This window comes from Maniola hyperantus, chromosome 10, assembly GCF_902806685.2.
Source record: "Maniola hyperantus chromosome 10, iAphHyp1.2, whole genome shotgun sequence".
NCBI lineage: Eukaryota > Metazoa > Arthropoda > Insecta > Lepidoptera > Nymphalidae > Maniola > Maniola hyperantus.
The window spans coordinates 2,388,133-2,410,667 of NC_048545.1; the positions used below are offsets into that span (position 1 = coordinate 2,388,133).

At 39.6% G+C, this 22,535-nt stretch overlaps 2 protein-coding genes across 2 annotated transcripts in view; both read left to right on the top strand.

The window, feature by feature from the left end:
* LOC117985691 (uncharacterized) overlaps nucleotides 1-22,535 on the top strand; it is an 88,261-nt gene that overhangs the window by 54,119 nt on the left and 11,607 nt on the right. The gene's annotated exons all lie outside the window — the stretch shown is intronic.
* SPARC (secreted protein, acidic, cysteine-rich) lies at nucleotides 4,660-21,704 on the top strand. The gene is made up of 9 exons (XM_034972453.2): nucleotides 4,660-4,794; nucleotides 15,880-15,957; nucleotides 16,659-16,823; nucleotides 18,030-18,108; nucleotides 18,758-18,873; nucleotides 19,088-19,234; nucleotides 19,729-19,931; nucleotides 20,273-20,420; nucleotides 21,257-21,704. The coding sequence occupies exons 2-9, from the start codon at nucleotides 15,892-15,894 to the stop codon at nucleotides 21,314-21,316; spliced, it is 984 nt and encodes a 327-aa protein (XP_034828344.1). The 5' UTR covers nucleotides 4,660-4,794; nucleotides 15,880-15,891; the 3' UTR covers nucleotides 21,317-21,704.

A 22,535-nucleotide genomic window follows, 5' to 3' on the forward strand; every position in this document is an offset into this window, starting at 1 on the left:
TTAGCAATAACAATAGGATTAAGGCGTGGCGGGTGAATTCAAAAGTATCAACGCTGCTTGGTTTGCAACAAAATATATAAGGTCGAACCGGCTCCTTTAAAAATGAATGGGCTCTATGAGTGCTTGGTTTATTACCACTATTGTTTACGTGGCATGTCGAATGTAATCCTATTGTTATTGCTAATGCCGGTCTCAAGTGGAAACACGCCAGTTTGTTTTGAATGCACTATAACTATCTATGACTCCAATCGCCTTCTGTCGCGTCACGATTCACGACAACCCAGTAATGTGTTTGCACCTTAAAAATTGGCCAACAGGTGCAAAGTTCATGTAGCCATTGAATCAAGTAGTGCACACCTAATTTTTATCAACACCGGAATTTCAGCTTTGAAAGTTGATAAAAGTTAGGCGTGTAGGTATAAAATATTTAGGAAAGTAAATTATTATGAATTCGGTAATAATTTACTTTGTACTTTGAAATAGCTTGTATTGTAATTCCCGTTAAACAATTTACAGCCCTTCTGGTAAGGCAATACAGTTTAAAACGGTTTGCATCGTCTCATCGAAATTGTACCGTCTGAAATTGAGATTGTTGTCAACGAATTGTCTGTGGAAAATGTTGGTACTAAAATATTTGAACTTAGGCACAAAGAAGCAGTATGCTAAGGAAGCAGCGTGCGAGTGAGGGATTCAATCTATAGCTATATTATATGTATCTTGGTGCGTGGCAAAAATCGGAACTAACGTTGCCGTCAAGTGTCCCCATTGTTCTTGTTTGAATATTCTAAGGCCTAAGCGTAGATAGAGTAATAAAGGTAGATACAGTAACGTTTGCTTTCTCATTCACACTAAAAAGAGAGCACAGATAAAGTTACTAATGTGATAAACAGAGACGCAGCTAACCTATTTTTTGTCCCTTATCGTGTAACCGGGTTTTTTCAAGAATACAAGGAATGCAACTTTAGTTGCAAAACAAACTTTGAGAATTCGTAGCGTAATTGTATTTCTCATTGTTTTCACATAAAAAATGTTTAATACAAATATTGTTGATCGTTTAATACAAATATTGACTACTAAACAATGGTAATGATTGTCGTGTTATTCATCTTTACGTCGTGCTATCGCTATCTCATACGCGGTTACACAGTACTTCAATCTACCTTTATTACTCTATCTACGGGCCTAAGCCTTTGTTCTTCAACAACGCCCCCTTGTCAATTCAAGGATTCAAGTGCCAAGAGAGCCTTGTCGCACTGTACTATCGCCCTGTAGAGATTGTAACGAATTTAGTCAAACGGCGAGACTCGCTGTGATTCTCTCGTCCGTGGAGATGACGCCTAACCATACTGATCATAATCTTTTTTCTACGATTCGCAGATTATAGACCCATAGTGGTACTGATTCTGAGCACTAATAAATTTTAGAGCATTCGCATCCTCTTTTTACTAATATAACATGAAAAGGACAGACATAGTTTGACAACTGGCCCCGATTCTCTAGTCTCTCTCTTAACTAAATTTAGAGTATCTGCATCCTTTTCTTTTTACTAATGCTAAAAAAGGAACGGAACATGACTTTCACATTTAAAGATTCTAAATTTTAGTGCACAATACAAATTTAAACAGTAGGTTCGCGAGTGCGCGCTAAAATAACGGGTTTTACCATCTAAATATTAAATTTAGAAATGTCACACTGCTTCTGTCCTTTTCATATTACAATAGTAAGAAGAGGGTGCGAATACGCTAAAATTAGGTTGTGCTTAGAATCGGTGCCAGTTTTAAGTTTAATTTAGAGCCGCCAAACCTCGTGAGTCGTGACTTTAGCTGCCAGTCGCGAGCGTATCGTTTAAATTTGTAACGTGCACTAAAATTTAAGAGTCTTTAAAATCATGTTCCGTCCTTTTTTAGCAATATTAAAAAGAGGAGGACGCAGATACTCTTAACTTAGTTTAGCGAAAAACAACATAAAAAGCGCCAATGTCAGCATTTTCCACAGAGCTTGTTGCAGCGATGTCGTGATGTGATCTCTATACTGTAGATGTACGGAAATAATCCAGTGGTATAAATTAAACGATCAGATGTGCATTATATTGTTGTTTTCTTGCAAATAACTATTTGCGTAAATATTAACGCTTTCCATTAGGGCAACACCATAGTTCCTCTGGTGCTGCAAATGTTGATGGGCGGCGGTAATCACTTGATATCAGGTGACCCGTTTACTCGCTCGTTTTACTAAAGAAAAAACTGGCCAAATGCGAGTCTGATTCGCGCACCGTGGGTTCCGTACTCCATCGTATTTTTCGACATTTTGCACGATGTATCAAAAACTATAATGCATAAAAATAATGTACCTACAGGTAAAGAGCTTTCATAATATGATACCCCACTTGGTAAAGTACTTTGAAAGTTGAAAATAGCAATATTTGTTCATGGACACTTAATTTTTTTCTTGTGATGTAACCACAAATTTACGGTTAGATTTTCCCCTTATGTCTGCTATAAGACCTACCTTCCTGTCTTCACGATTCTAGGTCAACGGGAAGTAACCCTATAGGTTTTCTTGACAGAAAGACAACAAAGTGATCCAGGATATAGCATAGCGTAAGTTGTTGAGTTCGGGCCTGCGAGGGACTTTCGGCCGCGGAGGTCAAAATAATGTCCGCCGAGAACTTGCCACGTTCTCAACACACTGTTTGCGATCTTATTTTTCTTCCGGAAGTTTCGTTACAGCAAGCTGAAATGGCAGTGGGCAAGCCAGGGGAGTGATTCGCTAACTCAGTGTCTAACATTGTTGTTTTTTAAAAATCTGACATTATGCTGAGCTGTACACCCATTTGGGGTTGTGTTATGTGTACAGATGAAAATGTTACATTTGTACCTACTTGGTTTTTATCTGTGACACCAACAACAAATAAATGCATTTTCTTTCTTTCTAACATTGAATGATAGCCACCAAGCTCATTTTTTAATCCGTTTCTACTTTCTACGAAAAAATATTGTGATATCACCCAGTGAAGCAGCAATGTAGAACCAACCAACCTCGGTGGCTATTATTCAGTGTTAGACACTGAGTTAGCGAATCACCTAGCATGTCTGTAGTGTGACAGAGTCTACGGCCGATGGGGGTGAGCGCAGTACCTATAGTCCGCTGGAGTTGGACCGAGCGACGACCTGAAAAAATATGGTGGGAAGCGGAATGTGGATACGTGTTTAGTGGCATGGCTTTTGAAAATGTGTATTGTGTCCTTCTGTGGATGCATACAGGCTGATGGATTGGATTGTCACATGCAGTAGCACGAACAGTAGGTAGAGACTAGAGAGTGACATAGGCTACTTTTTATCCCGGAAAATCAAAAAGTTCCCATGGGATTAAAAAAAAATCTAACTCCACTTGGGCAAAGTCGCGGGCGGGCATCAGCTAGTAAATTTATAAGTGTAAAAGTATCTCAATGAAAAGGTTAAATTCGTAATAACTAAAAAGTGAAGTCATCATAAATCGAAAACTACCTATATTAAAAAGCGCTGACAAAGAGCTTTTATTGTTAATCGTTAGGCTATGTTCAGATGACAGAAATGTAATGTGCGTTTTACAAAGCGCGTCTAGATAGCCATATACTTTACATAATATAGTCGTTCATATTAGTTACTAGCGAATGCCCGCTACTTCGTCCGCGTGGAATTAGGTTTTTAAAAATCCCGTGGGAACTCTTTGATTTTCCGGAATAAAAAGTAGCCTATGTCACTCTCCAGGTCTTTATCTATACCCATGCAAAAAATCACGTCAATCCGTTTTTCCGTTGCAACGTTATTAAAGGACAAACAAACAATCTTTCGCATTTATAATAGGTATGGGTAGGGGATGTTACGCTCGTTTCAGAGAGGAAATACAAACCGCGCGTCCCCGCTGGTAAACGCCCAGTCCACGTCCATATTCAATGCTTGAGGCTAAGTTATAGATGGAAGCACTTGTCGTACTTACCTAAAAACGCGTCGACGTGCTGTTCAGATGTCGAGCGGCAACGCGCAGTACGCGCAAGTTTCAGTGTGTTCAGTTAAGCATAGAATATGGACGTGGAGAAGGCGTTTACCAACAGCGAAGCACGCGAGCTGGAACGCGATTTATATAGGTAATTTTTACGACTGTAAGTATACATGTAAAATGTGTTGCTACTACTCTAGACGCGATTTAAAAACGCGCGTTTTTTTGTCATCTAAACATACCGAGGCTTTTTCTTTTCGCGAGAAAAATCCATCATGGATGCCAGCGGGCACGGGGAAACACAGTGGTTATTTGAACTGCCGACCAAAAACCTCACGAAGTTCCATCCTACGGCCTACCGCTGACGACCATCTGAACATAGGCTGCCAAAAGTGCCGAAATAGGCTGGTGTTACCTGTCGGAAATATTTACGCACCTCGTTGGAATGCGCTTCTCCGCATCTAGCCTATTTTCGCATATCCAGTACCCAAAGAGTATATAAACACTTCGACAAGTACCAGTGCCAGTACCGTTGCCAACGCAAGCACATTGCGTGACGTCACTAAGCCAGGTTCCAGATATTTCCGACGGGTTGTACTAGCGTGCACTGCGTCTTCCAATGCTTGTCGAGTCACGTCCCAACGCGCGACAAGTGCCTGTCCATCTGAACTTAGCCTTAGCAAACAGGAGCGTGGCGGTCCGGAATTCCGGCCCGTGGAACCGAAGACGAGGACCGCGATGCGCCCGCGCAGTCGACGGCGTGTGCTTCGTCAGTGAGGCGGCCCCGGCATCCCCTTTGTTTAGCTGTCTTTACTGGTGAGTACCTACCTACTTTCTTACTAGAATTATTTTTTCTATACGATTTATATACGTATATAAAAAAAATTCTTTCTTGATTTTGAATGATTTTGTTAAATTTTTTTCAAATTCAAATTTTGAATCAATCTATCCGTGGGTATTCTGTCGATAAGTTGCTTAGTTAGCGACGTTGTTAATTGTCAAAAAAGACCTTACAATTGTTGAAAAATAAAGTTATTATAAGTAGGTATATCAAGTATCTATCCTACTACCTATCGACAGATTACAGATACCTAGGATTGATTTTCGGAATTTTCTTAAAAATTCGATATAAGTAAGTAGGTAGCTGTGTTATTTTTAATAGGTAAGTAATATTTTTATGATGACGATTGCTGCTTGGTTTTAATCCATGCTCCATATTTTTGATGAGTCCAACTAAAAAACGAAAGATGCAACCTTTTTGTAGCGCTTCCCTCTATCTAAAACGGGTTTCCAGAACTTTTATACTTATTATATTAAGTAGGTACCTACTAAGATTATAGTTACTTATTCAGATTTCCGTAATTCATTCGCTTTCGAATTTCGACTCTGAAAATTTAACCGCGTAGAATATTTGCAATGGAATGCCAGCGCGTGCCAGACTTTCGTTATTTTATAAATGCTGAAAGTTTCTCTGCGTACCTACCTATTGTCCCCAACACAGGGAGGAACGATCTCTTGGTCCACAAGTAAAAAATTCATTTTTCAGTTTTTTTACGTAGGTAATCTTACGTCACACAGAAGAAAGCCACGGCTGTACGTTTTAATAAATTGTTTTTTGTTTTTTTGTTTTCAATACAAAATGTTTACAATACTTATGTTATGCAGTGCGCTAGGTATCTACCATTACTCAATACTCATGCACTCAGCACTATTCATACGAATTGGCATTTTATATTATTGTGTGGCCGTTGGTAGCTAAACGGAGATCAGTACGTAAGTTCGATTCGGTTTCGGTTTCGACAACTTTACTGTCGATACGGTTATTCTGAATTGAAAATACATCTTATCGTACGACAACTTACCGAATCGATCGATAATTATGTTATCGAAGTGTTCTGAATCGGCCTGCAGGTGGGAATATTTGGAGAGTTCTTGATAAATGATGAAAATTCTCATTACATCTTTTTTTTTTTTATTTATTTATTTGACAACTTAAAACTATCATTACAGGCTAACCTAATGCGATAATCTTAGTAACCTGAGTATATAATCGTAGAATATAGCCAGTCGTCCTCTGATAGGTATAGTTTTTTGCATTTCATGAAGACGAGTGGCTCGTGCTTGTGTTTGAAGTCGTATCGGTATAAGTAAGGTAGGTAGGTACACTAAATGTGTGCGTTTGCGCGCGCTTGCTCGCGACTGATTGGTCCGACATGCACGCACACTTATGCAATGCCCACGTAAACGTCGTAACCACAAGCAAAGTTCACTCTTCTTCGTGAATAGGGATGATGACTACTAGTCAAATCACTTTTTATCAAATGTCAAAACGCTTGCTTAGTAAGGGAGCTTGTATGAAATACACAAATGTGACGTCGTAAACGTTTGACGTTATTTGACGTACTTTTTTGTTAAATCGATAATTTCAAATGGATAGCAAACTTAAAAATAACAGCGGACGTGGATTTTACGAATTTATGGATGGATTTTCAGAATTTAATTTAACGGTAAAGGAAACATAGTGAGGAAACCTGCGTGCCTATGGGAGTTCTCCATAATGTCCTTAAAGGCGTGTGAATTCTGCCAATCCGCACTTGGCCTGCGTGGTGTACTATGGCCAACCCCTTCTCATTCTGAGAGGAGACTCGTGCTCAGTAGTGAGCCGGGAATGGGTTGATAATGATGATGGTGAACCTGCCTTGTTTTTCCTGAAACAACCCACCAGGGCCCAGAGACAGGCTAGCTCTACTCTACATTTCCATATTCCAAGCTAAACAAACTTTCAGCTTTAATCATACTTCACGAACTATCAATATCACACACCGAAAACGGCCACTAGCTCTTATATCATGAGCTAGTTTGCATTTAGGTCAGTTGTTCGCTACAAGCTGTAAACTAAATCTACTTTTGCAACCGAAATACATAATATTCCTACCTAATATTTTAGCTACAACTAAGCACAAAGGTATCGTATACCTACCCAATACCCACTCGTGCAGTGATAGCGCGCGACAGGTCGAGATGACAATCGGGGAGGGGACGCCCCGCACACCCGTTCAGCCCGCGCGCTAACCCGGTGCGGGATAGTGCGGGTGACGTGCAGGTGTGCTGGTGACGTCAGACGTGCGGCGAGAGGTCCTGAATTCGATTCGCGTTATTGATAGTTTGGTAGAGCTTCAGATTTTTTTTAAATTTAGCGCGATTCCTCTAGTGCTACAAATGTTCATGGGCGGCGCTAATCACTTAACATCATGTGACCCGCCTGCACGCTAAAAATAGATTAGTATAAGCTGTATAAGTATATAAAATCCATACCCCAAAATGGTAGATATAAAAATACTTACCTAAAATATTTTTATCTTCTTTAGGTCATATAGATAAATTCTAAGGGTCAAATTTTGTCTATAAATACAAACCACCACCAAAACTAATCGTTTAACAAAGTAGATAACTACATAATATAAGGCACATTATCAGTGCTCGTGGTTATTCATAATTATATGACACGAAAAGCCGATTTTTTATATATTTTATATATGTTTTTAGGGTTCCGTACCTTAAAAGGAAAAAGGAACCCTTATAGGATCACTTCGTTGTCTGTCAATTCAAGGGAATCGAAAACTTACTTTCCATGGACCTAGAATCATTAAAGGCAGGTAGCAATGTCTTATAGTAAGTACCTATAGTTACCCGACAGGCCGAGATGGCAATCGGGGAGAGAACGCCTCGCACACCCGCACAGCCCCCGTGCTAACCGTGCGGGCGAGCGCAGGTGACGTGCGGGTGTGTGGGGTGCCCCCGGCCTCATACCCCGAAGTAAAGCGAAAAATCCTAAATTCGTGAATTTGAGGTTACAACTTCATCATCAGCATCAACCGATAGACGTCCACTGCTGGACATAGATCTCTTGTAGGGACTTCCACACGCCACGGACTTGCGCCGCCTGAATTCAGCGGCTCCCTGCGCCTCGTTTAATGTCGTCCATCCTCCTAGTGGGAGTCTTCCAACGCTGCGTCTTCCTGTGCGAGGTCGCCATTCCAATACCTTTACAACTTGTATCACAAACAAAGTGTTATCTCTTGTACGATTGTATACATGTCCTGCAAATTGCTAATGCGCGTGGCCGCCATTTTAGTGACGTCAGCACTAGACTGAAGTTTCGAGCTGATGGTATATTTTTAGTTAAATATAGTCAAATGTCGTCAAAATGACGTCATTTCGATGTTAATGAAACATGGTTCCAGCCTATTAGCAATTTGCGGGATTTATACGGAACAGAACCCTCTTAGTGCGAGTCCGACTCACACTTGACAGATTTTTATATGTTTATGTTTTATCTGTTGTTGTAACTATATGAGCGCGGGGTCACAGCGAAGCTATCGGCGGACACCCGATAAGGCTGGTTTCCGTCCTTTGCGAATAACCGCTGGAATCATGAATTCGCAGGATCAGTGCTGTAATTAGGTCACTCCTCTTGTGAAACTGTCATGACACTGATAGAGAGAGAGAGAGAGCCAGCGCGTGCCGGACCTTCGTTATTTTATAAAAGCTGAAATTTTCTCTACGTGTTGTCCCCAGGAAGAAACGATCATGTTATCTCCCAAAGCCCATTGATCCAAACTTCATAGTCGCTGATCATTCTTCCCTGTGTTGGGGACAATAAGCAGAGAAACCTTCAGCTTTTATAAAATAACTAGCTTATGCTCGCGACTTCGTCCGCGTGGATTACGCAAATTTCAAATCCCTATTTCAGCCTTTTAGGGGTTGAATTTTCAAAAATCCTTTCTTACTGGATGCCTATGTCATAAATAATAGCTATCTGCATGCCAAATTTCAGCCCGATCCGTCCTGTAGTTTGTCAGTTTGATCAGTCAGTCAGTCAATCCTTTTATATATTTAGACAACGCTCTGGCACGTGCTGTCTCTTAGTCCGTGAAGGAGGTCACAGATGAAGTTAGGGGAGAAGTAAGGGACGTTTGCTTACATTTCGACGACCTTGCTGGCGCAGTGGTGAGCGCTGTGGTCTTATTAGTGGGAACTGGGAGGTTCCGGGTTCGATTCCCGGCAGGGGAAATTCGGAATTTTCACTGGTCTGGTCGGGTCAGTGGCTTCGGCCGTAGCTAGTTACCACCTTACCAGCAAAGCCTTGCTGCCAAGCGGTTTAGCGTTCCGGTACGGTGCAGTGTACCAGGGGTATGAGTTTAATGAAACTTTCATACCCCTTCCCCGCTGCCATCTTAGACTGCATCATTACTTACCACCAGGTGAGATTGCAGTGAAGGGATAACTTGTATCTGAATAAAAAAAACTTCTTCCGAAATCAAAGAGAGGCAGAGCAATGCCGTATAGTCTCTATGGAGTGCACGTCAATGCGGATAGCAGAATATAGTTTACGACTTGGTGTATAATTTTTCAGAGGTCGTAAAACTGGTAAACTGTTCCTGACTGACGTGGACTACAGTCGACAGACACACACACACGTCCACACGTGGTCTACACAGATCGTATTGAGGTTGCCGGTCAGAGGTTATCGCTCCTTAATCGTTATTGTAAAAATAATTGTGACATACTGCCTAAAGTGTGAGCGGCGATAGCCTAGTAGTTAAGACATCTGCCTTCTATTTGAAAGATCGGAGGTTCGATGCCGAGTACGCACTTCTAACCACAAACTTTGCGTATTTTGTACGTTTCATGCATGATTTTTGCATGGCGGCCATTTTGAAATGTGCTATCTTGGTTTTGTAATATTATGAATATGCAATAGTCTTCTCGGTGGGAACGGCATTCCGAACCAGTGGTAAGTTAAAACTACCTGACTATTCATAAGCACTTTTAGAAAGTTTACATGAATAAAAAAACATTCTATTCTATTCTATTCTATTCTAGTCGCTTTTCATTATTTATTGGTATAATAGGCGGCTATGGGGTAGGGTCATAGATAAAAGAAATGTATCAAGTAGTAGGGTATATCTATCACATAAAGCGACTCATGGTTATGATCATACCTACTACAGAATCAATTAAGATTCGTTGCCATGAATAACCTCTTTCAGACCATTCACAAGTCACAAGCAAACAGCTGCGCAAAGCTACTAATCTGCGCTTTTAATAAGCGCTAGTGAACACCATAGATAAGACATAATATACCTACTGGTGAACACACATCGGGGCGTTCCCTCCCCGATTGCCGTTCCAACCGTTTTCGTACTATAGATACCTACCAACTCGTATGTTTTCGGTATTAAACATTAGGGTCGGAGGTCATGGACCAAGCAGTATCTGATACTAGAGTTATCAATTTTAATAAGTAGGTAGGTAGGTATGTACCAAATTTAAAATTATCATTGAACTGAACTGAGTTTCAATTATTTAGAACGTAAGTAATAAATTGTATCCCACCAAAATCTTAACATTAAAACATTTTAAAGTTCTGATGCGTGCTCTACTAGGCTGATCATCTCCTCTGTCTGTTTGGTATGAGATTGCATTCAAAGCGCAATCCTTTAAACCTACTTAGTTTCAAAAATCCTATGTATATCCTAAAAAAAAAAAAAATTCTAGTAGCTACTTACCTAATTACTTAATTTGGTTTTTATAACGTTTACGTTTCCATGACAGGAAGTAATAGTCAGCAGCTTGTTGCTTGTATGAAGTGCACTAAGCAAAGTATTACCTACCAGCTAGTCTATAAAATATCTGACAGTTATGTTTCCGAATTTTTCTATTTTTCTCTTACTTATCGCCTAAAAAACATGGCTAAAAAAATTCGACTAGGTTCATACTTAAGCAGCAGCAATACACACTTGGTCAACGTGGCATATTATGGCCAAAACCCTTCTCATTCTGAGGAGACTTAGTAATGGGCCGTTGATGGGTTGATGATGACATGGTAGGCATTGCTTTATTGCCGTACGAAGTGTACCCTATTAGCTCAATAAGCGCATATTTGGGTCAACAGAAACAAATACGTGCCCTAACGATAGTGTCAATTATGAATATTGCTCCTATATGTTCAGGAGTTGAGACGGGATGGTAAAGTAGGCAAATGGGTCTGGGGCAGCAATCTAACGGTCAATTAATATAAGTCCGTTTCTGTTATTAAACTGTGTCACCGCATATGCTTACATCATCAAAGCTATCTCTGATTTTATACACCTAACATAAATTATATTATATGTACTTACTTAAAAAGAAAATTCCTGATTCACTGACTGAGTCCTGAACATCCAGCTAGAGTCCTAAGATCTAGAAAGCTCAAATTTTGCATAGGGGTTCCCTAGCATATGGAATAGTCAATGAATAAGGCCGGATTCTTTGCCACAGGATAGGGAAGAAAGAGGATTTATATTTTCACCTTCGTAAAAGATCATCTGCCAACCTCTTTGTAGGTAAATAAGCACTACAGCTATACAACTACCTATTAGAACGTGATATGAACTCGTATGTAAACTCATTACATCTAAAGTGAAGAAAGAATAAAATAGCGTTCTATATTTGTAAGTCTGTCACTTGTGAGTTGTCGTTATCGTTGGAAAAAGTAATGTCTTTCTGTTAATATAATAAATGATATTTATGTATTTACGAAGATTGAGTTTATTGGGCGATCCACCTCCTAATCATAAATAGGTTATGGGCCTTTACATCTAAAACTAGAAGCTCTGAAAATTCAATCATGATAGAAAGACATGAGTCTAATTCAGGTTTGTGCGGCCACATAGAAAAGTTGCGAGGCTCAGAAAACTTTGCCTATTGGAAATTTAAGGTAAAGAACTATCTTGAATTGAAAGGCTGGTGGTGGGTCGTAGCGAATGAAGGTCAAGCGAGTACACAAACGAAAGAAAACCTGATAGAAGTGGACACAAAAGTAAGAGCAACACTTTGTCTTTTACTTGAACCCGATTGCTTCACGCATGTTTATAGAGCAAGGACTGCAAAAGAGGTCTGGGATTGCCTATGTAAAGCTTATGAAGACAAGGGATGGGGAAGACGTATTACGTTACAACGGAAACTCTGGCAATGTAAACTTGAGAACTTCGAGTCTATGGAGAAGTACATCTCGGAAATAATGTTTTTGTCTAATCAGTTGTATGATATCGATGCTCCAATTGATGATGACTGGATAGTGTCTATTATGCTGAGCGGGTTGAGTGAAGTATATAATCCCCTTATTATGGCTGTAGACAACAGTGGACAAAAACTGACTCTTGAGCAAATTAAAACTAAATTGATACAAGAGGCAAATAGACAACGGGATGAGTCAAGTGGAAATACATCGTCGAATGTTTTGATGGCGAACAAATCGGGCACGATTTCCCAAAAATCGAAATCGAATAGATGTTCGAAGGTAAATAAGTCAAAAGTTTTTAAATGTTTTAAGTGTCATGAACCAGGCCATAAAGCATCAGAATGCAATGAAAAGAAGCAAATTAGAACTGTAAATAATTTTGCGTCGATTTGCATGACTACAGTAGACAAGAAGCCATTAAAGACGAAGAGTTGGTACATTGACAGTGGATGTTCAAACCATATGACCCACGATTTAAATAATTTATCCAATTATCAAAAGCAGGCGGATAAGAAAATAAGAGTGGCAAATGGGGAAGAATTATCAATCCAAGGTAAAGGGAGTGCTAATGTAAAGATTAATGCAAATACAGAACTTGCATTGGATAATGTTTTGCATGTTCCCGAATTGTCCATGAATTTAATCTCTGTGAGCAAGCTAGCTGAAAAAGATTATGTTGTAAATTTTAACAAAAAAGGTTGTATCATAACGAAAGAGGATAAACAAATTGTCAAATGTCAGGATGTTGGTGGAATTTTCGAATTAAAAGAAAATCAAAACTTGTCATTGAACGTGACATTGTCAAGTCAAAATTTATCGAATCTTTGGCATAGAAGGTTAGCACATTTGAGTAAAAAATATATGGATAAGTTAAAAAACCTAGTCAATGGAATTGAATTTAAACAAAACGATTTGATCGAACCATGTATACCATGCATTGAAGGTAAGACGTGTAAGAGTCCTTTTAAGAACAAAGGTACTAGAGCACGGGATATCTTGGAAATAGTGCATAGCGATATTTGCGGTCCGATGGAAGAGCCGTCGTTCAGTGGTTCGAGATACATGTTACTGTTTATCGATGACTTTTCTCGGAAAACACATGTATATTTTCTGCAACATAAAAGTCAAACTTTTGAGAAATTTCGCGAATATAAGGCGGAAGTAGAGAAAGAGATGAACAAATCAATTAAATGTTTGAGGACTGACAATGGGTCTGAGTACTGTAATCGATTATTTGATAAATTTTTAAAGTCTGAAGGTATTAAGCACCAGACGACGGTCCCGTACACACCTGAGCAAAATGGTGTTGCTGAGAGGGCAAATAGGTCGATTATAGAAAAGGCAAGAGCATTATTATGCGAAGCTAATTTAAATAAGAAGTATTGGGCGGAAGCTGTAAATACTGTTGTATATTTAAAAAATAGAAGTCCTACTAAGGCTGTAACAGATGGTGTTCCGGAAGAGTTATGGACAGGAAAGAAAGTTGATCTAAGTCATCTTAAGGTGTTCGGTTGTTTAGCTTACGGATTGAAACCGAAACAAAAGAGACAAAAATTGGACAGTAAAACAGTACCTACGATTTTTGTTGGATATCCTAATAACACTAAGGGTTATCGGTTGATGGATCCAAAGACGAGAACCGTTCATGTATATAGAGATGTTAAATTTTTAGAGAATACTTTTCCTGGTGATAACAATAATATAGTAACAAAGGACACAGTTGTTCCTATATATCTGGATGAGGGACAAAAAGAGTCTGTGCCAAGAGAGAATCCTAAAGAGGATGATAATAAAGACGATAAAGTTGATACCATTGTTAAGACAGTTGATAATAACAATGATACTGAAAACAATGAAGAAATGTTTGATATTCAAGACGAGACCAAAAACGTTGTGGAAAGGGTTGAACCACGTTATAACCTTAGATCACGTAAGCAACCAGATGTAAATAATTGTATATGTCATGCCATTGCAGATATTTTAACAAAAAGTTTACATGGTCCTAAAATGAAACATTTTTATCAGAATTATGTCTGAAGAAGATATTTGATTAAGGGGGCATAGGGCATAATATACCTAATAGGAATATTGTGTGTTTGCCGTAGAACTAGTTTATAGTTATTTTATTTTTATAATCAAATATTTTCGAGAGTTTTATTTAATCTTATTGATTGATATAAAATTGTAAAGGCGTGTTTATATTACACTGTAATAAGTTACGGGCACACTATGTTGTTTGCGATGTAATGGTTTAAGGGCGCGTATTAGAACGTGATATGAACTCGTATGTAAACTCATTACATCTAAAGTGAAGAAAGAATAAAATAGCGTTCTATATTTGTAAGTCTGTCACTTGTGAGTTGTCGTTATCGTTGGAAAAAGTAATGTCTTTCTGTTAATATAATAAATGATATTTATGTATTTACGAAGATTGAGTTTATTGGGCGATCCACCTCCTAATCATAAATACTACCTATAACTAAATATATATCTAGTGTATATGTGTGTTTATGGATTTTAATATCATGAACAGATGTGAAGTGATGAATGATGATAAACTCATATTATGTATCACGTTTTGTTATGTATTTAGGTGTTGCTGTTAGTCAGACTGTTAATTTTAATGTTGTTATCATTCGGTTTTGAAAATATTAATCTTTCTGAAAGATTTTTCGTTATCGAGATTCAAGAGTTCGTACTTTGAAGAATGTTAGACGCTTTAGACGCTACTTTGCTGAAATTAGTCTATAACTAAGTATAGTGCCTAAATTGAATGAAATTTGATACCTAGGTATGATATGCTCGCACCAAATTTAATTAGCACGTGCAAAAATTGTGCAATTCTAAGTACCTACCTACGTGACTTTTTAAAAATTAAGTTTAAAACAATGATGTAGGTAGGTAGAATCTAAATATATAAAAGGAAAAGGTGACTGACTGACTGACTGATCTTATCAACGCATAGCTCCAACTATTAGACGGATCGGGCTGAAATTTGGCATGCAGATAGCTATTATGACGTAGGACGAAGGAAAGAAAGGATTTTTGAAAATTCAACCCCTAAGGGGGTGAAATGTGTGTAGTCCACGCGGACGAAGTCGCAAGCATAAGCTAGTTCGTAATAAGCTGAGTACAGCTCACGCGTTCGTGAATACCACGTTTGCTACAATTTAAATTAAACATGTGAAAAGAGCAACCGCTGAGATTCTTGCTGGTTCTTTCGGTAGGAATGGCATAACTAACCAGAGCGTAGATTCTTTTGACGATTAAAAAACAAACACTTATATAAGTAAATTTATTTAAATAAAAATCTTTCTTTTTTTACTAGACTAGGTAGGTACCTTCCTAGCTCTTAGACTATAAAGTGCACCTCCAGCATGCAGTGTTTATTCTTCTCATATAACAAACGGCTGATTACCATTCGATACGACAGGGCAACGACCTTTCGACGCACTGCCACGGCTGTAAGACGAGATAGAAAACGAGCGATTGATATATTTGATGCGTTGAAACTTTTTACAAAATTAAGACCTAATAACTTATCAATACGTAAAACTAGTCGTAATTAAAAAAAACAGGCCAAGTGCGAGTCAGAGTCGCGCAACGAGGGTTCCGTAGAGGTTCCGTACTACAGGCGTATTTTTTCGAAATTTTGCTCGATAATTCAAATTTCAAATAGCGTTTTCTCTGTCACTCATACCTATATGACGTTTTGTCTTAACGACAGAGACAATGCTCTACAAATCCGCTATTTCTAAAGGTCGATGTAGGTACATTATTTTCTGCCGCGTTCTTACATATAAGTTACGAAAATAACCAAAATGGTATTTTTACAGATTGCAATCACAATGAAGAGTAAACTGCTGTTGCTGGCCGTGCTGGTCGCGGCGATATGCTCCACAGAGGCGGTGATGGTAAGTGCCGCTGCCATATACAGTGCGACAAGGCTCTCTTGGCACTTGAATGACATTGACAGGGGGGCGCTGTTGGAGAACAAAGGCTTAGAATATTCAAACAAGAACAAAGGGGACGGGATACTTGACGGCAACGTTAGTTCCGAATTTCGCCACGCGCCAATATATCCTTGTCACACTGTACCTACTATTCAGACCTCAGATTCAGAGTTCAGACCATAGATAAAAGAATCTGTGATTCAGACATATAGTAGGGTACGCGACAGGTCGAAATAGCAATCGGGCAGGGCAAAGAATATACAATATATGCATAGCCCCCGCGCTAACCCGGTGCGGGCGAGCGCGCGTGACGTGCGGGTGTGCGGGGCGTCCCACTACCTCATACCCCGATTGCCATCTCAACCTGTCACTGACTATAGTCAGACAGCTATCTAACATACGCCTGCTGTTATTATTAGATCGATACATAACGAATTTTTTTACCGTCCCAGTATTTTTGTTCGAGGATCAATAATATTAAATCTGGTAATATTCGTCCAGTTCGCAAAATCCGCAGTTGGCCAGGCGTGGTGAACTATGCCCTAAAGTTTAGGACGAAGTCTATCACGCTGGACAAGTGCTGTAGAATGACAAGGGTTTAGAGGAGACACCGTTGCTCAGTAGTGGGCCGGTAATGAGTTGATGAGGATGAATTTTTGCAGAAGCGGCGGCGGCACCGTCGGCTGCGCACCACCACCACCACGGAGCCGGCCATGCTGGCGGCAGCGCGGCTGTTCCCGCCCGCGGCGCACGTGCAGCGAGAGGATCACGAGGCGGAGCACCTCGAGCTCGCCATGGCGGAGCGCCTCGACGAGAAGCGCTTCCAGGTATGTAACCGGCTGCCATTTTTTGAAGCACAAAGGTGCGGAAACCCCGCGTCAATCTCTACATACTTCAAATCAATCGCTGTCTGTATGTATGTTTGAACGCGTAGATCTTTTAAACTACGCAACCGATTTTAATGCAGTTTTGACCAATAGATAGAGTGATTCAAGAGGAAGGTCACTGCTATCTGTTTATGGAACGAGCTTCCCTCGCAAATCCATCGTGCTGAATCCCTTAACTAATTTAAAATTGACGTCAAAGATCATTACCTATCTCTTTGCTATCATCAGTAACGGCATAGTTTATTATTTAAATCTATATGTGTATATCTATATGTAGTCTTATGTATGTCTATTATATTTTATTTGTATGTATTAGTGTATTAATAATATGTATTTTATATTCTTATTATATGGTTAAGTTTATTTAGCTATTGGTATTTAGGTTTATTTTAAACCACCTCCCATTGTCCATTTGTTAGTTTTTTCCCTAGCGTTAAGGTTGTCTGGAAGAGATCGCTATTTAGCGATAAGACCGCCTTTTGTACCTACTTATTAAGATTTATTTTTGTAACCTGTCATTTGTGTTTCTGTGGTGCAATAAAGTATATACATACATACATACAAGGTTTATAGGTACTGTTCAAAAGTTAGAGATCCCTAGGGTAATTGAAATAATGTGAATTAGGTTGGTAAAAAGTCGAAGGTAACGCGCAACAAAACGAGACGGAGGGGGCGCGGGTGGTCGCATTTATAATATTAGTATGGAAGTATGGATTATTAATCATGCCTCACTGACACCACATTAGTATCTACATTGCACCCATACGAAGCCGGGGCGGGTCGCTAGTATTCTATGTAAACTGAGTCGCTACGCGTATGTGTCACGCGCACACGTGTATCAGTACCCTTATTATAAATGCGAAAGTGTGTTTGTTTGTTGGTTCGTTCTTCAATCACGTCGCAACGGTGCAACGGATTGACGTGATTTTTTGCATGGGTACCTATAGTCAAAGACCTGGACATTGACATAGGCTACTTTTTATCCCGGAAAATCAAAGAGTTCCACCGGGATTTTTAAAAACCCAAATCCACGCAGGTAAAGTCGCGGGCATCAGCTAGTACTTAATAAATATGGGTAGATAGTGATAGATTAAAAGTTTTGCTTTATGTTGAACCTGCTAAGTAACTCCCATTTTATGATTGAAGGAAGCAGAGAGAGCCCGGATCAATGAATTAATGAATGAAATCCCAGACGAAGAAAATGGCAACGACAATTTCCTTGATGGTGAGTACCCGAATAATGAGGGACCCCTAAGGGGGTAAAATAGTGGTTCGAAAGTAATTGTGTAGTCGACATGAAAGATAAGTCGCGAGAAAAGCTATCTATAGCTATAACGAGTATATATATAACGTACGACTATATACAAACGCTATAGTATAACGACACTTTTATTTAAAAGACATAATAAAAGTGTCGTTATACTGATCTGTAACATCCTGAGGTAACATCATACAAATTAATGACAATAACATTATTATTTGTGCCAAATTTATGCGCCCCCACGGCTAGGAGGCCTCAAAATAAAAGTACGCTTACACAGGCAATTAAATTGCCGCAAACCCAGGCAATTAATCAATTATGACGTCACAACTACATGAAGCAATTTACTGCACTACCCCTCAACACCCGAAAATTTCAGCAATGTTAAGAAAAGTTATTGCTCCAGATAGCTCCATTTATTGCTTCAGATCGATCCATACGTGTCGCCGAGCAGCAATTGTTTCAAAAATTGCCCATTTAAGCACACCATTAGGTCGATAAAAGGATCTATTTTATCCCGTTTTAAATTTGAAGAAAGTTAAAAGAAGATACATTCTAAATAATGTATCGGTGCATTCAGAGTTATAATAATATGAGGATTATATTCACACAGATCCTTGCCTGAAGGTGCACTGCAGCGCCGGTCGCGTTTGCGAGATCGATGAACATGGTGACGCCGTCTGTAACTGCATCAGGGAATGCCCGTATGAGACCGATTCCCGCCGCAAGGTATCATATAAACCTCCTTTTGATTGGTTAATGATTTATGCTTGTGTTTCTTTCAGTATTTACCCCTAGAACTTCCTTACTGTTCGAAGCTTTTTAAAGATAGATAATTATTATGCTTAGCTTAATATCTTTGGGATGGATAGGCTGATGAGTAAAAGCTTATTGATTTTCATATAAAATGAAACTGTCAGGATTACATATTTTTGTATTGCAGGTCTGTACCAATGCCAACGAGACCTGGACGTCTGATTGCGAAGTGTACAGACAGCGGTGCCTTTGCCTCGACAACTCTGAACTCTGCCGTGGACCCGAGTACAGTCACGTACAAATAGAGTACTACGGTGCTTGCAGGGAAATGCCTGTACGTAGCCTAGAACTCCAAATTAGCCAAACTTAAGTATTTGCATTTACCGGCCCTCGCCATTTCGAGGAATTATTATCACTCATATTAATCTGTGTAATCCCAAGGCCAGGGTTTAAAGCTTAGTTCTCGGAAAAAGAGAAATTACAATAAATTAATAGGTATTCAAACTCCTATGTTTATTATTATTCTTCTAGATAGTCCTGTCACACGAGTAGATATTATAGACCTGAGGGGAAGCTTCACACTAGCTCACGCACACCACGACGTGCCACGGACGCTCCGTGCGCCCAGTTTGGCGGCAAACGGAACGTCCGTGACACGTCGTGGTGTGCGTGAGCTGCGCTAGAGTGAGTGAACCTACAGCCAGCCGCTAGTATGAAGCTTCCCCTCTGGTCTATATATCTAATCGTGTGGTCCTGTAATGTGCAGATTTGCACTATAACTGCGTTTAGAAATTTACTATGTTTGACAATATTATAATATACTCGCAGGAGTGCACCGAGAACGAGATGGCAGACTTCCCTCGGCGCATGCGCGACTGGCTGTTCAACATCATGCGTGACATGGCTGAGCGTCGTGAACTTACCCCACACTACTTGCGCATGGAGCGGGAGGCCGAGTCCAACCTGACACGCCGCTGGACCAACGCCGCTATCTGGAAGTGGTGTGACCTCGACGCGCATGACAATGACAGGTAACTGAAGAATTGAGTTAGATCGGGCCCCTGCGAGCTGGGAGCCTTGCTAGTGCTGCCACCTTTAGGCGAAGATATATATATGGATCTGTCGAAAGTTATAACTGATCCATTCCTTGGAAGCATCAATAATTATACTAAGTATAATATAGGAAATAATTCCATTCCTGTGTAAATATTATCTCCATGGTATTAACATAAAAAATAAATCTTAATAAATATCTTTAATGAATCTCTTTCATTAAACTTATCTTCTCTTATTTTATGGCTTTTTGTATTACTAAATTAGCATAATGTCAAAGTCTCACTATAGGTACTTATTCTGTATCATTTTTATCCAGATCTGTGTCCGTTCACGAGCTGTTCCCAATCCGAGCGCCTTTGATGGCACTGGAACACTGCATCGCGCCCTTCCTTAAAAGCTGCGATGAAGATAACGACCACCGTATCATGCTTGCCGAGTGGGGCAAGTGCCTACAGCTGGATGAGGTACCTACTTATAATCACAATTTGTTGTACTGTTTGCCATACCCATTTTATAATTATTATGGTTTTATTCATCTTAATTGTTATACAACGCTTGCTTGACACTTGTCAAAATCCATTTCACTTGACGGCTGAACTGAAGGGTAGATCCAGTGTAATAGAAGCACGCCAACCTAGAACCGATGTGGCAGCTTTATTAAGCCCAATCCAATCCAATCCAATCCATCAGTCTGTTTGCGTCCACTGCTGGACATAGGCCTTTCCAAGAGCGCGCCACCAAACACGGTCCTCCGCCTTCCTCATCCAACCGCTCCCCACCACCTTCTTCAGGTCATCGGTCCAGCGGGCGGGGGGTCGTCCCACACTGCGCTTAACGGTACGCGGTCTCCACTCCAGAACACGTCTGCCCCATCGGCCATCGGTTCTGCGACAGACAATGGCCTGCCCATTGCCACTTCAGCCCGCTAATCCTTTGAGCTATGTCGGTCGCTTTTGTTCTTTTGCGAATTTCCTCGTTCCGGATTTTATCCCTGAGAGTGAAACCCAACATAGCTCGCTCCATAGCGCGCTGAGCGAGTTTTAGTTTGTGGACGAGGCCAACTGTCAGTGTCCACGTTTCCGCTCCATACGTCATCACAGGTAGGACACACTCGTTGAAGACCTTAGTCTTAGGCTTTGCGGTATCGACGATTCGAAGACCTGTCGTAGCTTTGAAAATGCTGCCCAGCCCAGCTGAATTCTTCTAAAAGCCTAAACACCTACTTACAAAGCCACAGCGCCAACGCTGGCTCAAGGAAGTCATCCAATCCAAATAATTCATATTAACTATTTTGTTTCAGTATGAAATGGAAGATCGCTGTGACGAGTTGACGGATGAAGATGGCACTACGCAAGAATAAATAATAATATAATAGTGATAATATCACAAACATTCTTAGGATAGGTACTTAATTCAAAACACCCATCTAACTTAGAAGAGATTTTAGATTTAATTTAATTACTTACATTATATTGTTATTAAATTAAATGTGTGGTTTAAAAAAGTACTGCAACAGCAACAGCGAATAATAGAAAAAGGTAGGAAAGATAAGATACGATAAACTGCCATCACTTAAACTATCTAATAATGTTGTATGATTGATACCTACTTATTTTGTCCAACAATAGTTCGTAAGGATGACATATTGTGTGTGTAAAGTTTTATTACTTTAACAACTATTGATAAAATTGTAACATATTATACTGTGATTTAAAGACCAAAAATTCTTCAACAATTAAAAAATATGGAACAAATCAACGTGTTTTTCATTGACCTTACGTTTTTCAAGAGACTAATTTGGTACAAACAGTCTCTACAATGTGTCCAAACTAAGAATAGGAAAGTCAATGACTTCTATCTGCCTAACTAATATCTATATATATTATATAAAAGGAAAATGTTACTGACTGACTGACTTACTTAGTGATTGATCTATTAACACACAGCTCAAACTATTGGACAGATCGGGTTGAAATTTGGCATGCAGATAACTATTATGACGTAGGCATCCGCTAAGAAAGGCTTTTTGAAAATTCAACCCCTAAGGGGGTGAAACAGGGATTTGAAATTGGTGCCGTCCACGCGGACGAAGTCGCGAGCGTAAGCTAGTTTTCTATATTATTATTATTATTTATTATATTATTATATTGAATCGAAATACCTACTTAGTTATCTAGATTTCTAGCCAAGACATCACAAAATGGTGAAAAGTATTTCCTATTGTTAGTTTGGATTGGACACACTATTTAGGTACTTACTGGGTACCTATGGCAAAACGCGATCGAGTTAGCACGTTTGGAACATGCCCCTTTCATTGGGGGGCCTGCCAGGCCCCCAAATGAAAGGGGCTGCAGAGTAACTAAATTACCAGGTCTGGTAATTTAGTTACTCTGCAGCTCTTGATCAAAGAACTTGTGTTTTAAAATTAACGAACATTTGAATAATTAAAATAAGAATTCAAAATTTGTGGCGCCTTAACAGTTCACTTTCTTGATAATTCTTGTTCTGGAGCCCTGGGTTGTTAAATAAAAAAAATATTAAGTATGCCATTAATGCAGTTCTTTATCTTGTTTTAATGG

Excerpts from the sequence above, each read along its gene's own strand:
- SPARC (XM_034972453.2), top strand. The coding sequence starts at position 15,892 with ATGAAGAGTAAACTGCTGTTGCTGGCCGTGCTGGTCGCGGCGATATGC. Across the intron at positions 18,874-19,087 it reads AGACCGATTCCCGCCGCAAG|GTCTGTACCAATGCCAACGA; the intron begins GTATCATATAAA and ends TTTGTATTGCAG. Across the intron at positions 19,235-19,728 it reads GTGCTTGCAGGGAAATGCCT|GAGTGCACCGAGAACGAGAT; the intron begins GTACGTAGCCTA and ends ATATACTCGCAG.